This window comes from Eschrichtius robustus, chromosome 7 (genome assembly GCF_028021215.1).
Source record: "Eschrichtius robustus isolate mEscRob2 chromosome 7, mEscRob2.pri, whole genome shotgun sequence".
Lineage (NCBI taxonomy): Eukaryota > Metazoa > Chordata > Mammalia > Artiodactyla > Eschrichtiidae > Eschrichtius > Eschrichtius robustus.
The window spans coordinates 112,544,437-112,567,546 of NC_090830.1; the positions used below are offsets into that span (position 1 = coordinate 112,544,437).

The 23,110-nt window shown below is 44.9% G+C and overlaps 2 protein-coding genes across 5 annotated transcripts in view; one reads left to right on the forward strand and one right to left on the reverse strand.

Moving 5' to 3' along the window:
* ARMH3 (armadillo like helical domain containing 3) overlaps positions 1 to 12,223 on the reverse strand; it is a 179,434-nt gene extending 167,211 nt beyond the window's left edge. For 2 of the 4 annotated variants that reach the window (XM_068548430.1, XM_068548429.1), the window contains exon 1: positions 12,113 to 12,223. The gene's annotated coding sequence lies outside the window, so the exon portion shown is untranslated. Of the gene's footprint in view, positions 1 to 12,098 lie in introns of all 4 variants that reach the window. The other 2 variants (XM_068548428.1, XM_068548427.1) reach the window with 1 other exon arrangement.
* A 4,372-nt stretch (positions 12,224 to 16,595) lies between these two features.
* On the forward strand, positions 16,596 to 19,271 carry HPS6 (HPS6 biogenesis of lysosomal organelles complex 2 subunit 3). Its single transcript, XM_068549028.1, has one exon. The coding sequence runs from the start codon at positions 16,710 to 16,712 to the stop codon at positions 19,119 to 19,121; it is 2,412 nt and encodes an 803-aa protein (XP_068405129.1). The 5' UTR covers positions 16,596 to 16,709; the 3' UTR covers positions 19,122 to 19,271.
* Positions 19,272 to 23,110: the final 3,839 nt, after the last annotated feature.

Consider the following 23,110-nt stretch of genomic DNA (forward strand, 5'->3'; position numbering starts at 1 on the left):
GTTCCAGATAGAGGCAGTGGCAAGTGCAAAGGCTCCAAGATTTGAATACACTTGGCATGTTCAAGAAACAGAAATGCCAGGGTGCCTATAGTACAAACATTCCCTTTTTGAAAGGTTTTTGTAAAACTTATTGAAGTGGGGCTTCCCTGGTGGCACAGTGGTTAAGAATCCACCTGCCAAGGCAGGGGACACGGGTTCGAGCCCTGGTCCGGGAAGATCCCACATGCCGTGGAGCAACTAAGCCCTTGCGCCACAACTACTGAGCCTGCGCTCCAGAGCCAGCGAGCCACAACAACTGAGCCCGTGTGCCACAACTACTGAAGCCCGCATGCCTAGAGCCCATGCTCCGCAACGAGAAGCCACCGCAACGAAGAGCAGCCCCAGCTCGCCGCAACTAGAGAAAGCCTGTGCACAGCAACAAAGACCCAACACAGGAAGGAAGGAAGGAAGGAAGGAAGGAAGGAAGGAAGGAAGGAAGGAAGGAAGGAAGGAAGGAAGGAAGGGAGGGAGGAAGGAAGGGAGGGAGGGAGTACAAACTAATGATTTCATTTATATGAAACTCAAAAAGGCAAAATTAGTCTATGGTGACAGACATCAGAATAGTGGTTAACCTGGGTGGGGAGATGAGTGGGAAGGAGCACAAGGAAGCCTTCTGAGGTGCCAGAAATGTGCTTTATCTTGACCTGAGTGGAAGTCACACAAATATGTACATGTGTAAAAGAATTATCAAGTCATACACTTCACATTATGTACACTATTCCTCAATCTAAAATAATGCATGTGCTCATATATGTATATGAAAATTTAACAATCCCCATGCAGAACACTAGAACAAAGGCCAGTAGGGACCCCACCTTGCACACATAGGACACTGATCTAAAATAACCACCAAAGAGTTGACACTTATTTCGTACTTGCTACATACCAAGCACTGTTCTAAGCACTTTATATACATTAATTCATTTTATCCTCACAACAAACCTATGATCCAGGAACTTTACAATAAGAAAACTAAAGCATGAAGTGGTTAAAAAACAAAAATTTAAAAATTTGCCAAGATAAGTGACAGTAGGGACTCAAACCCAGAAAGCCTGATGTTGGAGTTCAGCCCTTAACCACTGTACTATACTGAGCAGGAATGAGCAGAAGTAGAGTAACCTACACATAAACAAAGCTGAGCATCTGCAGAGAAACTGAAGAGGTTCCAGGTAAGTGAGGAGGAAAAGTATATGCTCGCTGACCTTAATGAACAAACTTTGGAATGTCCAGATATCTTGAGTTTCATCACTAGTTTGCCCATAGGTAGATGTGCCATGGTAGGAAGTAAAAGATAACTGTCTGATACATGCACATGTATATAAATATTGATAATGGTAAAGTAAAAAAGAGATAGACAAATTAATGAAATAGAAAACTTAGAAGGAAAAACTAGAGAGGAATCTGAGTTTCTATTCAAGTTGACAGATGTATTCAATATGGTAAACAGAAAAATTTTTTTAAAAGGCTGAAATACACTGATATCCACTACAGGATTTAATTGATACTATTTTAACTGAGCTAAGTCAGTGCTCTGAGGATAATTCTCCACCAAAACTTCATTATGAATGGAAAGATATTGTGAAAAATGCTTTACCCCTGCAGAGCTGTGATCACATGTTTCAGAATCTCCTGGCATGTCTCCTGGAAATGTAGACTCCTAAGCCCACCTCCCCACTACTGAAACAGATTTTTCAAGATAAGGATTAGAGGTCTACATTTTTAATAATCACTGCAGTCAGTGGTTCTCAACTGGGGCAATTTTGCCTCCCAGGGGACATTTGTCAATGCCTGGAGACATTTTTGGTTGTCACAACTGGGAGGGGAGGTACTACTAGCATCTACTGGGTAGAGGCCAGGGATGCTGCTAAACATCCTAAAGTATACAGGACAGTTACCACAACAAAGAATTATCTGGCCCAATAAGTCAATAATGCCGAGGTTGAAAAACCCTGCCCCAAATAATTCTGATGCTCACTAAAGTTTGAGAAGTACTCATCTGAGCCTTAAACCAGGCCTTCAAAAGAAAGGAGCATCTGGACAGATGATTTTGAGAGGATGAATAAAACTTCTGCCATCTCTAGAAAAGGCACTGGAGCAATCCTTACCTACTTCCAGCTCATTCTCCCCATACTAACTCACCAACGCATCCCCTTTCCGTAGGATCTTAGCCGCAGTTTGCCCATCTGTGAAGGATCACTACAAAACACACTGACTATAGTAATCCACAATGCCTAGTGAAGGAGATGAAAATCCTGTCTGCCCAGGAGATGTGGCTGAGTCAGATATTACCACTCCACTGTCTAACAATGAGCCATTCACCCAACACACAAGAGGGGGCAATATGTTTATAAAGCCAGAAATAGCCTCCTCCAGGACTCTCCTAAAAAAAGTTCCCTAGTTCCTCTAGATGTGAGGGTTTTTTTTTTCATCTTTAGGCAAAAGTTATCTGCTCCCTATGTTCTTCTACAAGGCATCCCACACTCCCAAGGTAAACACCAGCACTATAATGCAGGGCATTTCTACCTCCAAATACCAACCCTTCGTTTCTCAGACAAGCTCCTAACATGCCTCTTCCTTTCTGAAGGCCCCAAGGATTTAGCTCACTTGCTGCATTCACATACTGCTGTTCCACATGATTACCTGCCATACCTTCTCTCAGTAGCATGCGACACAGGTTCCCCCAATTGCAATTATAGATTGGCTCTAAAACCAGCATATAATTCCTTTCCATTTTAATGGCTTTTTACTGCTAGTCACTCCAAGTCTTTTATACCTCCAAAACGAAAATAAAGAGAGGCCTTCATTCTTGAAGCGACCTCTCTAAATTCCCTTCATAGAGAGCTCCAGGACAGGCCACCACACTTCTGTTCTTTTACAGTTTTTTTTTTTAATTTTATTTTACTTATTTTTTATACAGCAGGTTCTTATTCGTCATCCATTTTATACACATCAGTGTATACATGTCAATCCCAATCGCCCAATTCATCCCACCACCATCCCCACCCCCACCCGGCCACTTCCCCCCTTGGTGTCCATACGTTTCTTCTCTACATCTGTAGACACAGATATTTCTGCCCTGCAAACTGGTTCATCTGTACCATTTTTCTAGGTTCCACATACATGCGTTAATATACAATATTTGTTTTTCCCTTTCTGACTTACTTCACTCTGTATCACAGTCTCTAGATCCATCCACGTCTCTACAAATGACACAATTTCGTTCCTTTTTATGGCTGAGTACTATTCCATTGTATATATGTACCACATCTTCTTTATCCATTCGTCTGTCAATGGGCATTTAGGTTGCTTCCATGACCTGGCTATTGTAAATAGTGCTGCAATGAACATTGGGGTGCATGTGTCTTTTTTAATTATAACTTTCCCTGGGTATATGCCCAGTAGTGGGATTGCTGGGTCATATGGTAATTCTATTTTTAGTTTTTTAAGGAACCTCCATACTGTTCTCCATAGTGGCTGTATCAATTTACATTCCCACCAACAGTGCAAGAGGGTTCCCTTTTCTCCACACCCTCTCCAGCATTTATTGTTTGTAGATTTTCTGATGATGCCCATTCTAACTGGTGTGAGGTGATACCTCATTGTGGTTTTGATTTGCATTTCTCTAATAATTAGTGATGCTGAACAGCTTTTCATGTGCTTCCTGGCCATCTGTATGTCTTCTTTGGAGAAATGTCTATTTAGGTCTTCTGACCATTTTTTGATTCGGTTGTTTCTTTTTTTAATATTGAGCTGCATGAGCTGTTCATATATTTTGGAAATTAATCCTTTGTCCGTTGATTCATTTGCAAATATTTTCTCCCATTCTGAGGGTTGTCTTTTTGTCTTGTTTGTAGTTTCCTTTGCTTTGCAAAAGGTTTTAAGTTTCATTAGGTCCCATTTGTTATTTTTGTTATTTCCATTACTCTAGGAAGTAGATCAAAAAAGATCTTGCTGTGATTTATGTCAAAGAGTGTTCTTCCTATGTTTTCCTCTAAGAGTTTTATAGTGTACAGTCTTACATTTAGGTCTCTAATCCATTTTGAGTTTATTTTTGTGTATGGTGTTAGGGAGTGTTCTAATTTCATTCTTTTACATGTAGCTGTCCAGTTTTCCCAGCACCACTTATTGAAGAGACTGTCTTTTCTCCACTGTATATTCTTGCCTCCTTTGTCATAGATTAGTTGAGCATAGGTGCGTGGGTTTATCTCTGGGCTTTCTATCCTGTTCCATTGATCTGTATTTCTGTTTTGGCGCCAGGACCATACTGTCTTGATTACTGTAGCTTTGTAATATAGTCTGAAGTCAGGGAATCTGATTCCTCCAGCTCCATTTTTTTCACTCAAGACTGCTTTGACTATTCGGAGTCTTTTGTGTCTCCATACAAATTTTAAGATTTTTTGTTCTAGTTCTGTAAAAAAATGCCATTGGTAATTTGATAGGGAGTGCACTGAATCTGTAGATTGCTTTGGGTAGTATAGTCATTTTCACAATATTGATTTCCCAATCCAAGAACATGGTATATCTCTCCATCTGTTTGTATCATCTTTAATTTCTTTCATCATTGTCTTATAGTTTTCTGCACACAGGTCTTTTGTCTCCCTAGGTAGGTTTATTCCTAGGTATTTTTTTCTTTTTGTTGCAATGGTAAATGGGATTGTTTCCTTAATTTCTCTTTCAGATTTTTCATCATCAGTGTATAGGAATGCAAGAGATTTCTGTGCATTAATTTTGTATCCTGCAACTTTACCAAATTCATTGATTAGCTCTAGCAGTTTTCTGGTAGCATCTTTAGGATTCTCTATGTATAGTATCATGTCATCTGCAAACAGTGACAGTTTTACTTCTTCTTTTCCAATTTGTATTCCTTTTATTTCTTTTTCTTCTGATTGTTGTGGCTAGGACTTCCAAAACTATGTTGAATAATAGTGGCGAGAGTGGACATCCTTGTCTTGTTCCTCATATTAGAGGAAATGCTTTCAGTTTTTCACCATTGACAATGATGTTTGCTGTGGGTTTGTCATATATGGCCTTTATTATGTTGAGGTAGGTTTCCTCTATGCCCACTTTCTGGAGAGTTTTTATCATAAGTGCGTGTTGAATTTTGTCAAAAGCTTTTTCTGCATCTATTGAGATGATCATATGGTTTTCCTTCTTCAATTTGTTAATATGGTGTATCACATTGATTGATTTGCGTATATTGAAGAATCCTTGCATCCCTGGGATAAATCCCACTTGATCGTGGTGTATGATCCTTGTAATGTGTTGTTGGATTCTGTTTGCTAGTATTTTGCTGAGGATTTTTGCATCTATATTCTTCAGTGATATTGGTCTGTAATTTTCTTTTTTTGTAGTATCTTTGTCTGGTTTTGGTATCAGGGTGATGGTGGCCTCATAGAATGAGTTTGGGAGTGTTCCGTCCTCTGCAATATTTTGGAAGAGTTTGAGAAGGATGGGTGTTAGCTCTTCTCTAAATGTTTGATAGAATTCACCTGTGAAGCCATCTGGTCCTGGACTTTTGTTTGTTGGAAGATTTTTAATCACAGTTTCAATTTCATTACTTGTGATTGGTCTGTTCATATTTTCTGTTTCTTCCTGGTTCAGTCTTGGAAGGTTATACCTTTCTAAGAATTTGTCCATTTCTTCCAAGTTGTCCATTTTATTGGCACAGAGTTGCTTGTAGTAGTCTCTTAGGATGCTTTGTATTTCTGCAGTGTCTGTTGTAACTTCCCCTTTTTCATTTCTAAATTTATTGATTTGAGTCCTCTCCCTCTTTTTCTTGATGAGTCTGCCTAACGGTTTATCAATTTTGTTTATCTTCTCAAAGAACTAGCTTTTAGTTTTATTGATCTTTGCTATTGTTTTCTTTGTTTCTATTTCATTTATTTCTGCTCTGATCTTTATGATTTCTTCTACTAACTTTGGGTTTTGTTTGTTTTTCTTTCTCTAGGTCCTTTAGGTGTAAAGTTATATTGTTTATTTGAGATTTTTCTTGTTTCTTGAGGTAGGCTTGTATTGCTATAAACTTCCCTCTTAGAACTGCTTTTGCTGCATCCCATAGGTTTTGGATCATCGTGTTTTTGTTGTCATTTGTCTCTAGGTATTTTTTGATTTCCTCTTTGATTTCTTCAGTGATCTCTTGGTTATTTAGTAACGTATTGTTTAGCCTCCATGTGTTTGTGTTTTTCACGTTTTTTTCCCCTGTAACTGATTTCTAATCTCATAGCATTGTGGTTAGAAAAGATGTTTGCTATGATTTCAATATTCTTAAATTTACTGAGGCTTGATTTGTGACCCAAGATGTGACCTATCCTGGAGAATGTTCCATGTATACTTGAGAAGAAAGTGTAATCTGCTGTTTTTGGATGGAATGTCCTATAAATATCAATTAAATCTATCTGGTCTATTGTGTCATTTAAAGCTTGTGCTTCATTACTAATTTTCTGTTTGGATGATCTGTCCATTGGTGTAAGTGAGGTGTTAAAGTTCCCCACTATTGTTGTGTTACTGTCGATTTCCTCTTTTATAGCTGTTAGCAGTTGCCTTATGTATTGAGGTGCTCCTATGTTGGGTGCACATATATTTATAATTGTTATATCTTCCTCTTGGATTGATCCCTTGATCATTATGTAGTGTCCTTCCTTGTCTTGTGTAACATTCTTTATTTTAAAGTCTATTTTATCTGATATGAGTATTGCTATTCCAGCTTTCTTTTGATTTCCATTTGCATGGAATATCTTTTTCCATCCCCTCACTTTCAGTCTGTATGTGTCCCTAGGTCTGAAGTGGGTCTCTCGTAGACAGCATATATATGGGTCTTGTTTTTGTATCCGTTCAGCGAGCCTGTGTCTTTTGGTTGGAGCATTTAATCCATTCATGTTTAAGGTAATTATCGATATGTATGTTCCTGTTACCATTTTCTTAATTGTTATGGGTTTGTTTTTGTAGGTCCTTTTCTTCTCTTGTGTTTCCCACTTAGAGAAGTTCCTTTAGCATTTGTTGTAGAGCTGGTTTGGTGGTGCTGAATTCTCTTAGCTTTTGCTTGTCTGTAAAGCTTTTGATTTCTCCGTCAAATCTGAATGAGATCCTTGCCGGGTAGAGTAATCTTGGTTATAGGTTCTTCCCTTTCATCACTTTAAATATATCATCCCACTCCCTTCTGGCTTGTAGAGTTTCTGCTGAGAAATCAGCTGTTAACCTTATGGGAGTCCCCTTGTATGTTACTTGTCGTTTTTCCCTTGTTGCTTTCAATAATTTTTCTTTGTGTTTAATTTTTGTCAATTTGATTACTATGTGTCTGTGTGTTTCTCCTTGGGTTTATCCTGCACTTCCTGGACTTGGGTGGCTATTTCCTTTCCCATGTTAGGGAAGTTTTCGACTATAATCTCTTCAAATATTTTCTCTGGCCCTTTCTCTCTCTCTTCTCCTTCTGGGACCCCTATAACGCGAATGTTGTTGCGTTTAATGTTGTCCCAGAGGTCTCTTAGGCTGTCTTCATTTCCTTTCATTCTTTTTCCTTTATTCTGTTCCACAGCAGTGAATTCCACCATTCTGTCTTCCAGGTCACTTATCCGTTCTTCTGCTTCAGTTATTCTGCTATTGACTCCTTCTAGTGTATTTTTCATTTCAGTTATCATATTGTTCATCTCTGTTTGTTTGTCCTTTAATTCTTCTAGGTCTTTGTTAAACATTTCTTGTATCTTCTCGATCTTTGCCCTCATTCTTTTTCTGAGGTCCTGGATCATCTTCACTATCATTATTCTGAATTCTTTTTCAGGAAGCTTGCCTATCTCCACTTCATTTAGTTGTTTTTCTGGGGTTTTATCTTGTTTCTTCATCTGGTACAAAGTCCTCTGCCTTTTCATTTTGGCTATCTTTCTGTGAATGTGGTTTTCCTTCCACAGGCTCCAGAACTGTCTACCCTTTTGTTCTATCATTTCTGTTTTTTTTAATTACTGGGGATGGAATTCATCACTCATTCCTCCAAATCTTTCAGAGCACAGCCTCCCACTCAAGGTGGTATATAATAATACATAACACTACTGAGCAGTCCCTATGTACTTGGCACTATTCTAAGTGATTTAAATATGCTGTACTTAATCCTTACAATAAGCAAATGAAGTAGGTACTAATACCATAATTTTACAATGAGGATTTTACTTTGCCCAACGTAATGAATTTTAAGTGGTACAGCCACTAAATCTTTCTCTCTGGTAGCCCTCCTCCCTATGAGAATATCTTGTTAGTGCAAAAAAAGCAGGTGCTAACTAGTAGAACATTCAAAATCCAGATTCAGTTAAAATTCTATGGAAACTCCAAACTGATATCCATAATATCAACATTCCCACTTTATCCAAGAAAAGTCAGTCTACTCAGGACTTCATCTGACAAGCATCATCCCTATTTCCTAGATGCTAGGATAGAACCAGCCTGATTCAGTAATAAGCACATGTGCCACTATGGGGCAGCGTCTATATCTTGTGTGTGCTCTGAACAGCGCTCACCTCAGAGTGAGTATTTAGGCTACACTTGAAAGTGGAATTACCTCAGGAACTTTCCCAAGACTAAGCAGCAAGTGGCAAAACCAGGATTTCTGCAGTCTTTACTCTGGATATCAGCCATAGTCTGTACCTATTAGAAGTGAACTAGCTTCACAGAAGAGAATTCAGTCTGGTCCCATCAGAATTTACTGAGTCTGCCAACTTTCACAAACTAATAATACAGATGAAGAGGTTTAAATAAACATGACCATCTCAGGTTCCCTTTCAAATGATTTTACACAAGAAGGAATGCACTTGCACCTTCAGAAGGAGGAACCAACTTCAAACTGACAGGATTGCAGGAAACTCTGATTGAAAATCACATTTTTCTGACATCTCCCAGAATGAGAATTCATTGTAAGATCCTCTTCTCAATGAGCAGGAGCCTCTTATAAATTAATACTGTCTATCTCCTGCTCAAGCCCTGAACTTCCTCAAGCAGCAGCACATCACTCATATCTTCTTCATTTCCTTTCCTGTTGACCCATACAAGCCTCATGAATACCACCTAAGTATAAAATGAAAATTATAAGACAGACTCCCATAATCTTCTTAGAGAAAGCCCAAAAGGTAACTTCGACCTGGCAAAGTAAATTGATTTCCTGCTAGCTTAACTAACATTTATTGAGAGCTTATAATAACACAGGCATTGTATAAGGGGAAAAGGGACACAAAATTATTGAGTTATATGGCCCCTGCCTTGAGAAGCTCACTATTAAGTGGAAGAAGGGCATATTCTAATATTTCCTTATAAAGAAATAAAATAAACATTACTTTCCCAGGATTTTTTTCAAATATGTCCTCACTTACTCCAAGCTATTGCCAAGATATCAAGCTCACCAGGCCTCCTTACTTCCAGCTGCCTAGTAACATCTCCATGTGCATATCCCACAACAACTTGATCTCAGCATACCAGACTATCTCCCCTATACCTCTTTCTATAGTCATCCAAACCTTAAAAAAATCTGCTCTACTTTTACTAATCCATATCCTGGTCAATGAAATTCCCATTTACCCAATTTCTCAAATTAGAAAACTTAGCCCACTGTCTCTCCCCAAACAGTCACTAAATCCTATTGCAGCTATTTTAGAACTACTTCTAAAATCCATTCCCCTCTTCATTCCCACGGCCACATTTTATTCAGACTCTCAGTCAACTGCAACAACTCTAATTAGTCTCACTGCCTCATTTCTCATTACTTTAATCTGCACTTCTGTCACTCCCTAACATTAAAACACTCCAATAGCTCCCTACTCTCTTTTCAGTCTCACCGCCTGGCAATTTCCCCACCACATATCCTGTTTTGGACAAATTTCTGACACTTAAACGTCATGTTATTTTTTTTTCCTCACACTTTCACCATGCCTTTGCTCATGCTGTTGTCTCCATCTGGAATGCCTTTCTTTACTTGTGCAAGCTCCTACCCATCTTCCAACACCCAACTCAAGTATCCCCTCCCTACAGACATTTCCCTGACTTTCCAGGCAATGGTAATATTTCCTTCACACCATATAAATTCCTTGTAATGGATATGTAACACACAGCACTACAATTTTCATGTGAATATGTCTCTCCGATGTTCTTGAGGAAAGATATTCATATTAACCCCAGTGCCAGTTACGTAAGTGCTCAGTAGGGACTTCCCCGGTGGTCCAGTGGGTAAGACTCCACGTTCCCAGTGCAGGGGGCCTGGGTTCGATCCCTGGTTGGGGAACTAGATCCTGCATGCGTGCCGCAACTAAGAGTCCGCATGCCACAACTAAGAAGTCCGCATGCTGCAACTAAAAGATGCCACATGGGTTAAGAGTCCTTCTGCCAATGCAGGGGACACCGGTTCAAGCCCTGGTCCAGGAAGATCCCACGTGCCGTGGAGCAACTAAGCCCATGTGCCACAACTACTGAGGCTGCGCTCTAGAGCCCATGAGCCACAACTACTGAACCCGTGTGCCACAACTACTGAAGCCCGTGTGCCCAGAGCCTGTGCTCCACAACAAGAGAAGCCACCGTAATGAGAAGCCTGCGCGCTGCAACGAAGAGTAGCCCCCACTCGCCACAACTTGAGAAAAGCCTGCGCGCTGCAATGAAGACCCAATGCAGCCATAAATAAATAAATAAACATTTTTTAAAATAAAAATAAAAATGAAAGATGCCACATGCCGCAACAAAGATCCCACATGCCACAACTAAGACCCAGCGCAGCCAAAAATGCATTAAAAAGAAAACTTAATAAGTGCTCAATAAATGTGTTTAATAAACAGTGTGCCCTCACATATCCTGGATCAATTTGTTATCTGGTTATTTTCCCCAAATTTTATGGATTCTTGAACTTGGCTCTACATAAAAGTAGAACTTTCATAACACTGCTTTGAGTTTTCAAGAGGTTTTATTACTATTATTATTCTTCAAATGTCGAACAAGTGTATGAATTATAATGTCTAAACACCCAATGAAAATACCTTAAAGGTTCCCCTATTCATTAAGGAACGAATGAGACTCCCCCTTCACAATCCTAACTAGAAGTATCCACCTTTCTCTAGACTGATTGATCTGATATCTGGAAAAGCCCTCACATAGGAACTACTGTGCACACAAGACCAACTGAAGGTACACCCAAAATAATTCCAATTAACTTGTGCTAAATTAAGAGCAGGGACACAAACCCTATTTTCCCTGGTTTACAAAGTCAGGAGAGTATAGAAGAGCAAAGAAACAGCTCTCACTGAACTCAAAACTTTTTCTGGAGAGGACGAATTGGGGAGGGTCGGATGATCCACATTTATCCAGGCCTGTCCAAGTTTCTACTTCCCCAAGGTGAAAGGCAGCACTCCTCAGTTTCTGATAGTTCTTCCCCAGGGAACCAGTTTTTATCTCCTGTTTCTTCCCTACACTTGCCTGGAAACAGGTTCGTTTCCCAGGTTCACACGGAGTAACCAGAGAAAACACGGTAGCTTCACTGATTGTGTGTAAAGGGTGGGCTGAAGCCCGGCGATCAGAGACTGTAAAGAGGAGATGGGGACCTTCCGGGACGCCTGATGACTTCAGGCAGACAGGGCTTCCTCTAGCCCTTCTCCGAGGTCTTACCCCACGCCCTCACCCCAGAGACAGGCTAAGCAGAAGGCCACTCGAGTGGGAAACACCTGGGAGGAAAGCTCTCAAGGTAGCCTGAAGGGTCGGAGTCTGCCTTGTGCTGGGTCAAAGGTCAGCGCCTCGGCTACCAGTAGGGCCCAGCAGGGACCCGGAGCGAGAGGCGTGTGACCGGCACTGGAGGATTAGAAGGACCGGCAGCTGGAGTACCGAGCCGCTTCTCGCTCCGGTCCGCCGCCCCGGGCCCAGCCTCCCCGCCGCACGCAGCCTCTGCGCTCCTCAGCAGCTGCCCTCCCTGCCTCTCCCCCTATAACCCCTGCCGTGCCCTAGCGAGCGCAGGCCCCGCCTCCAGGGCCGCCTCAGGGCCAAGGCCTAGTATGGCAGTACCCGCAGAGGTTGGCCAGGATCGGAGACCGGCCCGGGTCGGCGCCGCTTACCGAGCGCCGCTTACCCTGGCTCCTCCTCCACCACCCGCGCCGCTCCCGGACGGCTCGCTCCCGACGCCACCGACGCCGCAGCTGCTCCGGACTCACGGACGCGCTCCCGACCTCCCCAGACCCTTCCCCCGGCCCGCCGTGCCCCGCAGGATCCTAAAGCCTGCCGCGTGATACGTTCGCCCGCGCCGACTGCCTGAGGCTGGCTCGGACCACGATTCCCAGCAACCATCACAAAGACTACGACTCCCGAAATGCACCGCGAGAAAGAAATTAGCAAAAGAAACATGTATCAAGAGTGTACTGGACGCAAGTTGAATTAGCAGTTTCTTTAAATATGGCAGACCCTGAAGTCGGCAATTCCACTTCCAGGAGTAAATATATCCTCTAGAAACACTGGCAAAGTTTGGAAAGATATATGTTCCAAGCTCTTTATTGCAACTCTGTAAGTGAAAGACTGGAAACAAACTCATTCAATCAACATATACGTACTGTGTAGCTACTATGTACAAAGTACCGTGTAAAGCTGTGTCAACTTGGCAAGTTACCTCTCTGAGTCTCAGTTTTCTCACACGCAAAATGGAAGATTAAAAAAAGACATGCCGGGCAGTGTGTGCGTACGTGTATGTGTCTCCTTATAATGACTTTATAAAGTTGGTACCTCACAGGTAACAAAAAAAAAGGTTTTGAGTGATTACACAGCTTGCTTAATGTTCTAGAGTTAGTAAGAGGTGAAGAAGCGTTTAAACCCAGATCTATCAGGAAAGAGGTCTTAATAGCCCAAAAGCCCAGGTAATTTTTAATTTTTCTTGTCTGTTTACACAGTGGCATAAAACATGATTAGTGGTAAAAAGTTGTACCCTAATAGGATATAAAAAAAGAGTGAGAAGTGGTAATAGGAAGGCATCTTGAGGTGAACCCCAAGAACTATTGTTCCTGAACATGAGTTAGAAGCCTCCTGTACAGCTGAAAGAACCCTTTCCATACCTGACTTCCTTTTAGTACATCTTTGTTGAGCACCTACTGAATACCCAATTCTGGGAGTAGTAAAAAGAAAAACAATTACAATTCTGAGATTATATTGTAACAAAGTGATAGATGATAGATAGAAAAATAGATATACAATTAAATGTTTTAAATATCAAACAGTGAATTATCGAAGGTAAGCTTAGACAAGCTCAAGCTGTAAATGCCCTGAAAATTCAGAGAATGGAAAATTCCCTGTCAATCTTCAGAGGCTTTTGGGGGAAGATGAAGATGAAGTCAAGTCTTAGGAGAGAAGAAAAGGAAAGGCGAAAGTGTGAAGGTGAAGAAACACAATACACTGGCGGGAAGTGAATTAAATACAGATTCAGCTGAGGGTAAGTTTATAAGTCCACAGACTGAGTAGGTAAGAGCGCGACCTCTGGGATACTGTGGAAATGAATCCCAGGCTGGCTACCTACTAGCTGTATGACTTTGGACAATTACATGAGCTCTCTGAGCCTTAGTTTCCTATCTGGAAAATGGGGATAATAAAAGGCCCATGTTATATTGGTTTGGTTATCCAGCACTGAACCCTTCCCCTCCTTTTCTGGGGGCCTTTTCCTTTGGGTAGAGTCTTGATGGAAAACCAGGCCCTGGGCAACCAAGATAAGTGAGCTCATGTGACCTGAGCTTGGCCACTAGGTGCAACCTCCAAGGGCTTCAGCTCTTGATCAAGAGATGCAGAGATGAAAAGGTGGTCAGAATTCATTCATAACAGGTCCTGTCCACAAATGCAGTGACCAAGTCATGCAGCACCAGGGGCTGTGGTGTCCTGGCTGTATGGTTCCTGCAGAAAAACAGTTGTGCTTCCTATTTCCTGGTCTTCAGACAGTTTGGGTTCCTGCACATTTTCCAAGCCTGTTCTTCCTGTCTCCTGCAGATTCTGTGACCAACCCCACACCAATGTTCTTCTAGTAAATTTCATTTTTTTCTGTATTTCTGTAACTATTCTATAACTCTTAAACAAAAGGTTCCTAAGTGATATCACACACACAAACATGTGCCTACTCAAGCGTACTCATTCTTTCACCAAACATCTATTGAAGTCTTTCTTTGTGCCAGGCTCTACTCTAAAAGTGAGGATACAACATAATGTACAACACGATAAGTATAATTAACACTGCTGTAAATCCTAAGGGTTCTCATCAGAAGGAAAACAAATTTTTTTTCTATTTCTTTAATTTTGTATCAATATGAGATGATGGATATTCACTAAATTCATTGTGGTAATATGTAAGTCAAATCATTGTGCTGTACACCTTAAGCTTATACAATGCTGTACATCAATCATGTCTCAATAAAACGGGAAGAAAAAATTAAAAATACAGTGGCGTATATGTATATGCATGCTTTTGTAACCATCAGAAATATGCACGTGTGTATCCATCAGAAATATGGCTAAAGGGACTTCCCTGGTGGCGCAGTGGTTAAGAATCCGCCTGCCAATGCAGGGGACGTGGGTTCAAGCCCTGGTCTGGGAAGATCCCACATGCCTTGGAGCAACTAAGCCCGTGCACCACAACTACTGAGCCTGCGCTCTAGAGCCCGCGAGCCACAACTCCTGAAGCCCGTGCGCCTAGAGCCCGTGCTCCACAACAAGAGAAGCCACCGCAATGAGAAGCCCGTGCACCACAATGAAGAGTAGCCCCTGCTCGCCGCAACTAGAGAAGGCCAGCGTGCAGCAATGAAGACCCAATGCAGCCATAAATAAATAAATAAATAAATAAACTTAAAAAAAAAAGAAATATGGCTAAAAATACTCAAAAAATATGTAGTGTTACACAATACTGTAAATCAACAATACTTCAATTTTTTAAATGTAGTGTTTTGTTTTTTTTTAAGTGAGGCTATAACAATGAAAGAAATCCCATGGCAACTAGGAACAGCTGGAGGAGGAGCAAATTTGGGAAGATGATGTTTAGGACATGTTGAGACTGAAATGTCTATGAGACACCCAGGCAGAAATATTTAGTAGACATTTGGATACCTTCATTGGAACTCAGCAGAGATCTCTGGGGTGTAGATAAATATTTTGGAGCCATTGTCCTAGTGGTAATGGTTCAAGCCATGAGAAGGGAAGAAATGGCCTACAAAGAGGGCTAAAAAAATATTAATAATATGGGGAGGAAAAAAGATAAAAGGGCCCAAAATGGAATTTAAAACCAGCATTTAAAGGATGGTGGAGAAAGAGGAACCAATGGCAAAAAAAGTTCTGAAGACAGCGCTATCTAAAAAAGAGGAGAATTAGAGGAGAAAGATGCTGTGGAAACTACAGGAGAGACTTTCAATAAGGAAGTTGTCAAATGTCTCAAAAGAGAAAAGGAAATTAAAATGCCTTGAAGACCTCAGGAAAATGTACTTCGCGTAAGTATTGGTTTGAGAAATGAATGGAAGGAGAGAAAGTAGAGGCAACAAATGCTAGATCTTTGCAAGAAACTTGACTGTGAAATGAAAGGGAGAGGGAGTGATAGGAGTAAAGGCTGGGGGAGATGAGAACGAAAGAGTGACTTCCAAGACAGGACAGGCTGGGGAGTATTTCTATGCTGAGAGCAAGAGGACAGAATGAGGATGATGAAACAGAAGTGGATGCCATTCTCAGGGAAGTTGCGTGGAAAGGGAGGGAGGGGCAAGCTAATGAAGGAAGGACTGGAGGAGGAAAGAGGAATACCACAGCACCTGAGAAGGCAATCTGGGGTGGAAAGGACTCCTGCATATCAATTTGTAGGTGCTAAAGAGATTACACACAGACTCAGTGCCATTAAAGTATGTGTTAATTTTGTTTTTTAGCAAAATGTTAGTTTGGGTGAACTGTTGATACAGTGGTTTGGTGCATTGACCCTGGACCCAGATTGCCTGTGGTTGAAATCCCACCTGTATCTCTACTACTTAATAGCTGTGTGATCTTGGTCAATTTACTTTATCTCTCTGTACTTCATTTTCCTTATCTTTAAAAGGCGGGGTGGGGTGGAGGAGCCACACAGTAAGGGCTATGGAAGTACTAGCTATTATTATTTTTTCCACTAGTTTGTCATCTCCATGAAGTTGAGGTTTTCTCTTTTGTTCAGGGTTGTCTACTCAGAGCCTGGCACTTAGTAGGTGCTCAATAAAAATTTCATGAATAAACTGGGATGAGAGAGCGAGGCGCGGAGGGAAGAGAACCCTTGGTAGTTGGATTCTGGGCGGGCTGGAAGCCAGATACCTTAGTCATACTCTGTGCCACTCCGCGGTTACCTGGGGCCTGAAGCATAGGGCCTACATCCCGTCTCTGAGAGCTTCCCCAGGACTCGCGAGGTCGGAGCGCTGAGAAGATTGTGTGCTCCGCGACTCCACCCCCGCGAAGCTCCTGCGGCCCCGCCCCTGGTGGGCGGTGTTGTGCCGGCAGAGCATATACCGGCTCCAGTCGCGAGCTAGCCGTGAGGGGTGGGGCTGGGCTGGGCGGGGCCGACTCAGCCGGGCTTTGGCTCACCTCATCAACGAAGAGCGGAAGTCTCAACCCGAGTCTTGACCTCCCTTGGGAACCCGGCACCGAGAGCCGGGCCTCGCCCCACGGGGCGGCGGGCCTGAGCGTGCACCGGCGCGGGCGGCACCATGAAGCGTGCGGGAACTCTGCGCCTGCTCTCGGACCTGAACAACTTCAGCGGCGCGGCCCGGCTCCGGGAGTTGTTGGCCGGGGACCCAGCCGTCCGAGTTCGCTGCAGCCCGGACGGCCGCCACCTGCTGCTGCTGCGACCTCCGGGGGCACCGGACCCGCAACTGCTGGTCGCGGTGCGTGGACCCGGCGCGGCACTGGAACGTGCCTGGCCGGCTGGCCAGCCCTCACCGCTAGACGCCTTCTTCCTACCGTGGCCGGCGCGACCGGCGCTAGTCCTAGTGTGGGAGAGTGGCCTAGCCGAGGTGTGGGGCGCGGGGGTGGGGCCCGGCTGGCGGCTGCTGCAGAGCACCGAGCTGTGTCCTGGCGGTGGAGCCCGTGTGGTGGCCGTGGCGGCGCCCCGAGGCCGCCTGGTGTGGTGCGAGGAGCGTCAGGCCGGCGCGGAGGGCCGCGAAGGGCCTCCCGCAGTGGCTTTCAGCCACTGTGTGTGCGTCCGGACCCTGGAGCCCAGCGGGGAGGCCGGCACCAACCTGGGCCGTACACACATCCTGCTGCACAACTGCCCCCCTTTCGGGCTTCTGACCTCCCGCAAGGACCTCTTCCTGGTGCCCACTGCCACCACCTGGCCTGGCGTGGGCCACATTCTGCTCATCTGGAGCCCAAGCAAGGGCAAGGTGGTGGTGGCTGCCCCATGTCTTGGCCTCTCCCACAGTAAAAGCCTGAATCCTGGAGGAGGGGACCCTTGGGACTTCAGTACCCTGCTCCGAGGCCTTCCTGGGCTGCTGTCCCCCAGGCAGCCATTAACTGTACACACCTGGGCCCCAACTCCCCAGGGCCTGCTGTGGCTTGACTTCAGGGGGACTGTGAGCCTGGTGCAGCCCCACGGTGGTACCCGGGCTGTTGGCACCCTTCAGGAGGCACCTGCCAGCCTGGCAGGGTCTGCAGCACTGGGCACATTTCATGGCACTCTGGCCTGTGTGCTGGGCTCCACATTGGAACTGCTGGACATGGGCAGTGGGCAGCTGCTAGAAAGGAAGGTCTTAAGTACAGACCGAGTACATCTGCTGGAACCCCCAGCCCCTGGCATGGAAAATGAGGAAGAGCTGGAGACCCGAGGGGGTCTTCGTTTGCTTTCAGCCGTGGGTCTGTTTCGAGTAGGCTGGGAAGCCCCACAAGGCCTTGAGCTGCCTTCAGCTGAAGATCTGGTGTTTGAGGAGGCCTGCGAGTACTACCAGCGGCGGAGCCTGCGGGGTGCCCGGCTCACCCCAGAGGAACTGAGACACAACAGCACATTCCGGGCACCTCAGGCCCTGGCTTCCATCCTCCAAGGCCACGTGTCCCCATCAACACTGTTGACCACACTGAGGGCCGAGCTTCGGGATTACCGGGGCTTAGAGCAGCTTAAAGCCCAGCTGGTGGCTGGGGATGACGAGGAGGCTGGCTGGACTGAGCTGGCAGAGCACGAAGTGGCACGGCTGCTGAGGACTGAGTTGATGGGAGACCAGCTGGCCCAGCTCAACACCGTTTTCCAAGCCCTCCCTACAGCAGCCTGGGGTGCCATCCTCAGGGCCCTGCAGCTCCAGCCAGATGGGAATGGCAGGCTGAGGTCCCAAGCTCCCCCTGACGTGTGGAAGAAGGTACTGGGGGTTACAACATGTGGAAAGGAACCACCCAGTGGGATACTGCCCCTCTTTGAACTCCTGTGCCGATGCCTCTGCCGGCTGGAGCCACGGTGGCTGCCACCCTTTGTGGAGCTGGCACAGCAGCAGGGCGGGCCTGGCTGGGGGTCAGGGGGCCCAGGGCTGCCCCTCTATCGCCGAGCCCTGGAAGTACTAGGTGAGGAGGGGACTAGGCCTGAAGCACTGGAGCTAGACCTGCTCTTGGGCAGTGGGCGGCCCAAAGCTGTGCTCCAAGCTGTGGGGCAGCTGGTGCAAAAGGAAGAGTGGGAGCGGGCTCTAGAGGCTGGCTTGGCCCTCAGCCCCTCCAGCCCCCTGCTTCGAAGTGAGATCTTCAAACTGCTGTTGGCCGAATTTGCCCGGCACCGCCGGCTTGATGCTCACCTCCCCCTCCTTTGCCGCCTGTGCCCACCAGACCTAGCTCCAGCTGAGCTCCTGCTTCTACTGCGGACACACCTCCCAGATGAGTTGGAGCCCCCCGCCCCATTCCCTGAGCCTGGGGCAGAGCCCCCTCTCACTGTGGGCTTGCTCAGAGCCCTGCTGGAGCAGACTGGGACTGAAGGACGACCCTCTGGCCCAGTTCTAAGCCGATATGAGGACATTCTATGGGACCCAGGCACTCCACCCCCTACCCCACCTCGGGGACCTATGTCAGCCCTCCAGGCATCAGACCACCCAGGCCTGGAGGCATGGGCACCATCTGGACAGGGCCTCTGTGTGACTGACACAGGCTGAAAATTGTTTCTAGGACACAGTGATCAGGGAAAGGAGCCTAGGAGTTGGAGTGGGCCAGAGTGGGACCTGTGTGTGCAATACTCACAATACTCTTCTCTCTTCTGGAGCAATTTATATATATATATGTATAATAAATATGTTTGGTCTTTATCCTCAGGTTTCTGTCTTGGTGCAAAGCTCCTAAAACACTTGGAATTTCCTGAGTGATAGAAATGTCTTTGTTATAACGTATGGACACCAAGGGGGGAAACTGGCGGGGGGGGAGGGGTGGGGGGGATGAATTGGGAGATTGGGATTGGCACATATATACACTAATATGTATAAAATAGATAACTAATAACCTGCTGTATAAAATAAAATTGCAAAAAAAAAAGGAAAAACTCTACATTGCTGTTAGTAGTAACGGTGCTAACCACAGGAGATTCTGGATTTTAAATTTCAAAGTGATAGCTTTAGATTTTATGAGAGTAATAAACAGGAATAGATCCGATGGTTAATTGATGTGCCTTGATTTAGACAAACCTAATAGATTAAAATCCAAGCATACATCAAAGATAAATTAAGGTCAAATAAATTACACTGCAAATAAATTTACAGTAGAAGCCATTTAAACAGCAAATCCTCACTACATTTTAAATATCTGATTCCTATTTTGGGACCATATTTATTAGATAAATTAAGGTGTGCTTTATCATAAAAATGAACACAGATGCAGGGGGAGAGAAAAACTAAAAAAAATTACCAGAAAATTTCAGATTTGAACTGGAGATTTAGTTAATATTATATCCAAATATTTTTTAAGTTTTGAATTGTTACTTCCCAAAGGTCAAAGTTTTCATTTTCAACAGAAAAATGTTGCCTACAAGAAATATTAAAACAAATTAAATAGGGAAACTCTTTGAGGTGGTGGGACTTATTCCAGCTCCCTATGCTTTGTGTTGGAAAAATAAATAAAATTTAACAGTCAATGAGCTTGCTGTATAAAAATAAAATAAAATTCAAAAAAAAAAAGAAATGTCTTTGTTGTAACAAGCCCCTTTAGACCAAACCTGCATTTACACTAATGAGGTAACTTAAAGTGGGGACCACTAGCGTCAGGATGGGGCTGGTCACCAGAAAGACCCGAGTGATAAAAGGGTTGGAACTTTCAGCTCCATCCTCAACCTCCTGGGAAGGGAGTGGGGCTAGAGACTGAGCTCTACAAAAACTCCTGAACAGGGAAATTTGATGAGCTTCTGGCTTGGTGAACACATTAAGGTGCTGAGGTACCCAGAGAGGGCATGGAAGCCCCATACACACCCCTCACACCATGCCTTGCCCTATGAGTCTCTTCCATCTGACTGTTGTATCCTTTAATAAACTGGTAAACATAAGTATTTCCCTGGGTTCTGTTAGCCATTCTAGCAAATTATCAAACCAATTTATAGCATGGGAACTCCCAATTTATAGCCAGCTGATCAGAAGTACCAGTGACTTGTGACTGGCATTTGAAGTGAGGGCAGTCTTGTGGGATTGAGCCCTTAACCTGTGGGATCTGTGCTAACTCCAGGTAGTTAGTATCAGAATTGAGTTGACTTGTAGGACACCCAGTTGATGTCCACAGAGAATTGATGGTTGGTGTTGGAAAACACTCCAGAAATGTATACACGGTTGGTGTGTTTTTCAATAGCTGAGGGCCTCATAGAGTTGGTTATAGAGGGAGTGGTTAAATCTGAATCTGTTGGCTAAAGTGACCACTTCCAATAATGAAAATAATTAACATTTATGAGCATTTAAAGTATGCCAGTCACTCTGTTAGTCTTTAAATAGTCCCTCTTTTAATGTTTCTAATAACTCCATCCAGAAAGTACTAATATTATCTCCATTTTACGGGTGAGGAAACAGAGATTTAGAAAGATCACTTGACCAAGGTCAGTCAGCTAGAAAGTAGTAGCTCCAAGATTTGAACCGCTTCACTGTACTGTACAGCCAGGAGCTGCTAACCAGCTTGGGCTTGAAGCCCTTCTCATTCCTGGCTCAATGCTAGCTTCTCTAGCCTGTTGTGAGGAGGGGGATCTGCAGAGGTACACACTTCCTTTCCCCGAGACTCTTTTGTTCCTGAGTAGGAATTGTGCTGGGCCCTGAGCCCATGCTTGTCTCCCCCCAGGATTTCTGGAGCAGCCACTGGTTAAGGGGAAGAGTTACCACAGACAGGAGAGCTACCTGCAGAGCCCTCTGGCTTAGTAACAAGAGTCACTGGAGGAGGGTTGCTTGGAGGCTGACTCCCAAAACTAAGAAAAAAGAGCGTCTCCAGAACATATTTCTGTTCATCTAGATTTAGTCAGCAGGAGCACCTTTGAAGAGGCCTAGGCCCTCTGCCCACTTCTACCCAAGTGACCCCTCAGGCTGGTTCTGGGCTTAGGGTAGGACTCTGGATGCTGCTACTCAGCATCACCCTGGGCCCCCAGGTATCCCTTGTCCAAGGCTTGGGCCCAAGGTAAGGACTACCACTTAGCTTTGCCCTCAGCTGGGACCTGCAGCTTGGGTTCTGCTCAGCCTCATCCTGGACTTAAGGTGGCTCTTTAGGCTCATATGGGACTAGGGACAGTTCCTCAGTCTCGAGGAAGGGGGCAGCGCCTCAGGCTTATACAGGGCTTGTGTTACTCCTCAGCCTCATGAAGGTCCTGAGGTAGCTCGTGTGCATAGCCAAGTCCTAGGATGGCTCCTCAGCCTCATGAAAGTCTAAGGATGGTACCTTGACCTCATCCAGAATTTGGATGGCTGTTGTCCTGGCCCTTAAGCCAGGTTGTCTACCAACATCAGGAATCAAGCTACTGACCCTTAAGCTTCTGCTCCTCCCAGAGGCCCAGAACTAGGGACAGGTCATCCCTTGGCCTCTACCTCAGCCCTGGTTTGGGTGGGGTTCATCCTCCTCTTTAGTCTGGAGGCTGGGCCCATTATGGCCCCTCTGTGGGAAGCTGGGGATGGACAAAAGCAGGAATCTGTTTCCTGTTCATGATCCTGCTGAATCATGGTTGCTGTTTTTTGGGTTTTCTTTTCTTGGCCACTCCGCGTGGCTTGTGGGATCTTAGTTCCCTGACCAGAGATCAAGCCTGAGCCCCCTGCATTGGAAGCACAGAGTCCCAATCACTGGACAGCCAGGGAAGTTCCTCATTGTTGTTTCTTCTCAGCCTGAGATTGGCTTGGGCCTCTTTCTGTGCTTGGAGGGAAAAGAATTGTACTCAGTGGGTCTCTGGGGGCATGGGCAAAAGAAGGGGGCCAGGTTTTTCCTTGGAATTGTTTGGCTCAAGGAATTTCCTCAGGGCCACCCACAAGTAGGGGAGCCACCCAGCCTGGCAGCTCTGAGGAGAGCAGGTGAGCTTAGATGGGAACTTTCACCTGCTGTTACAGACTTGGTGCTTGATTGCTCTTGTCCTTGCTCATGCTCCAGCTCCAGTGAGGAGGGTGAAGTGACCCCCAACCATGTCTCAGGACTTTGGAGAACAGCTCGGGGATATAGATATCATTGTGTGACTGGGTTCTGGTGGAGTGTGTGAGAGGACCATCAGAGAGCTGGCCCAGTGTGGTCTTCCTGAGACAGAGGGCTCCAAATAGGTGAGTGGAGATCCCAAGTCTGAGGTCTTTGGTTGGCAGGGAGTATTCTAGGATCAGAAAGTAGAGAGGGTCCCTAGACAGGATGTTGGGACCTGGGGATATGGGAGATCTAGGAGCTCTAAGGTCCTTGATCTTGGGTGCCTGGGTAAAGGGGGAAGTTCTGGGGCTGAAGGTTTTGAGCAGTGGACAAGATCCCAGGTCCAAAGTCCCTGGGCAGGAGGTGGTAGGAAGGCCTGAGGTCCCTGGGTAGGTCCATTTCCACAGGTATGCCTCATCTTTGGAGCATACTACTCTCAAGTTCACTTGGCAGTAGTCTCTGGAAAGCTTGAAGGTGAAGCTAAGCTACACAAGACCAGAATGCAGTCTGGGCAAAGGAGAGGAAGCAAACCCTGAGG

Excerpts from the sequence above, each read along its gene's own strand:
- HPS6 (XM_068549028.1), top strand. The coding sequence starts at position 16,710 with ATGAAGCGTGCGGGAACTCTGCGCCTGCTCTCGGACCTGAACAACTTC.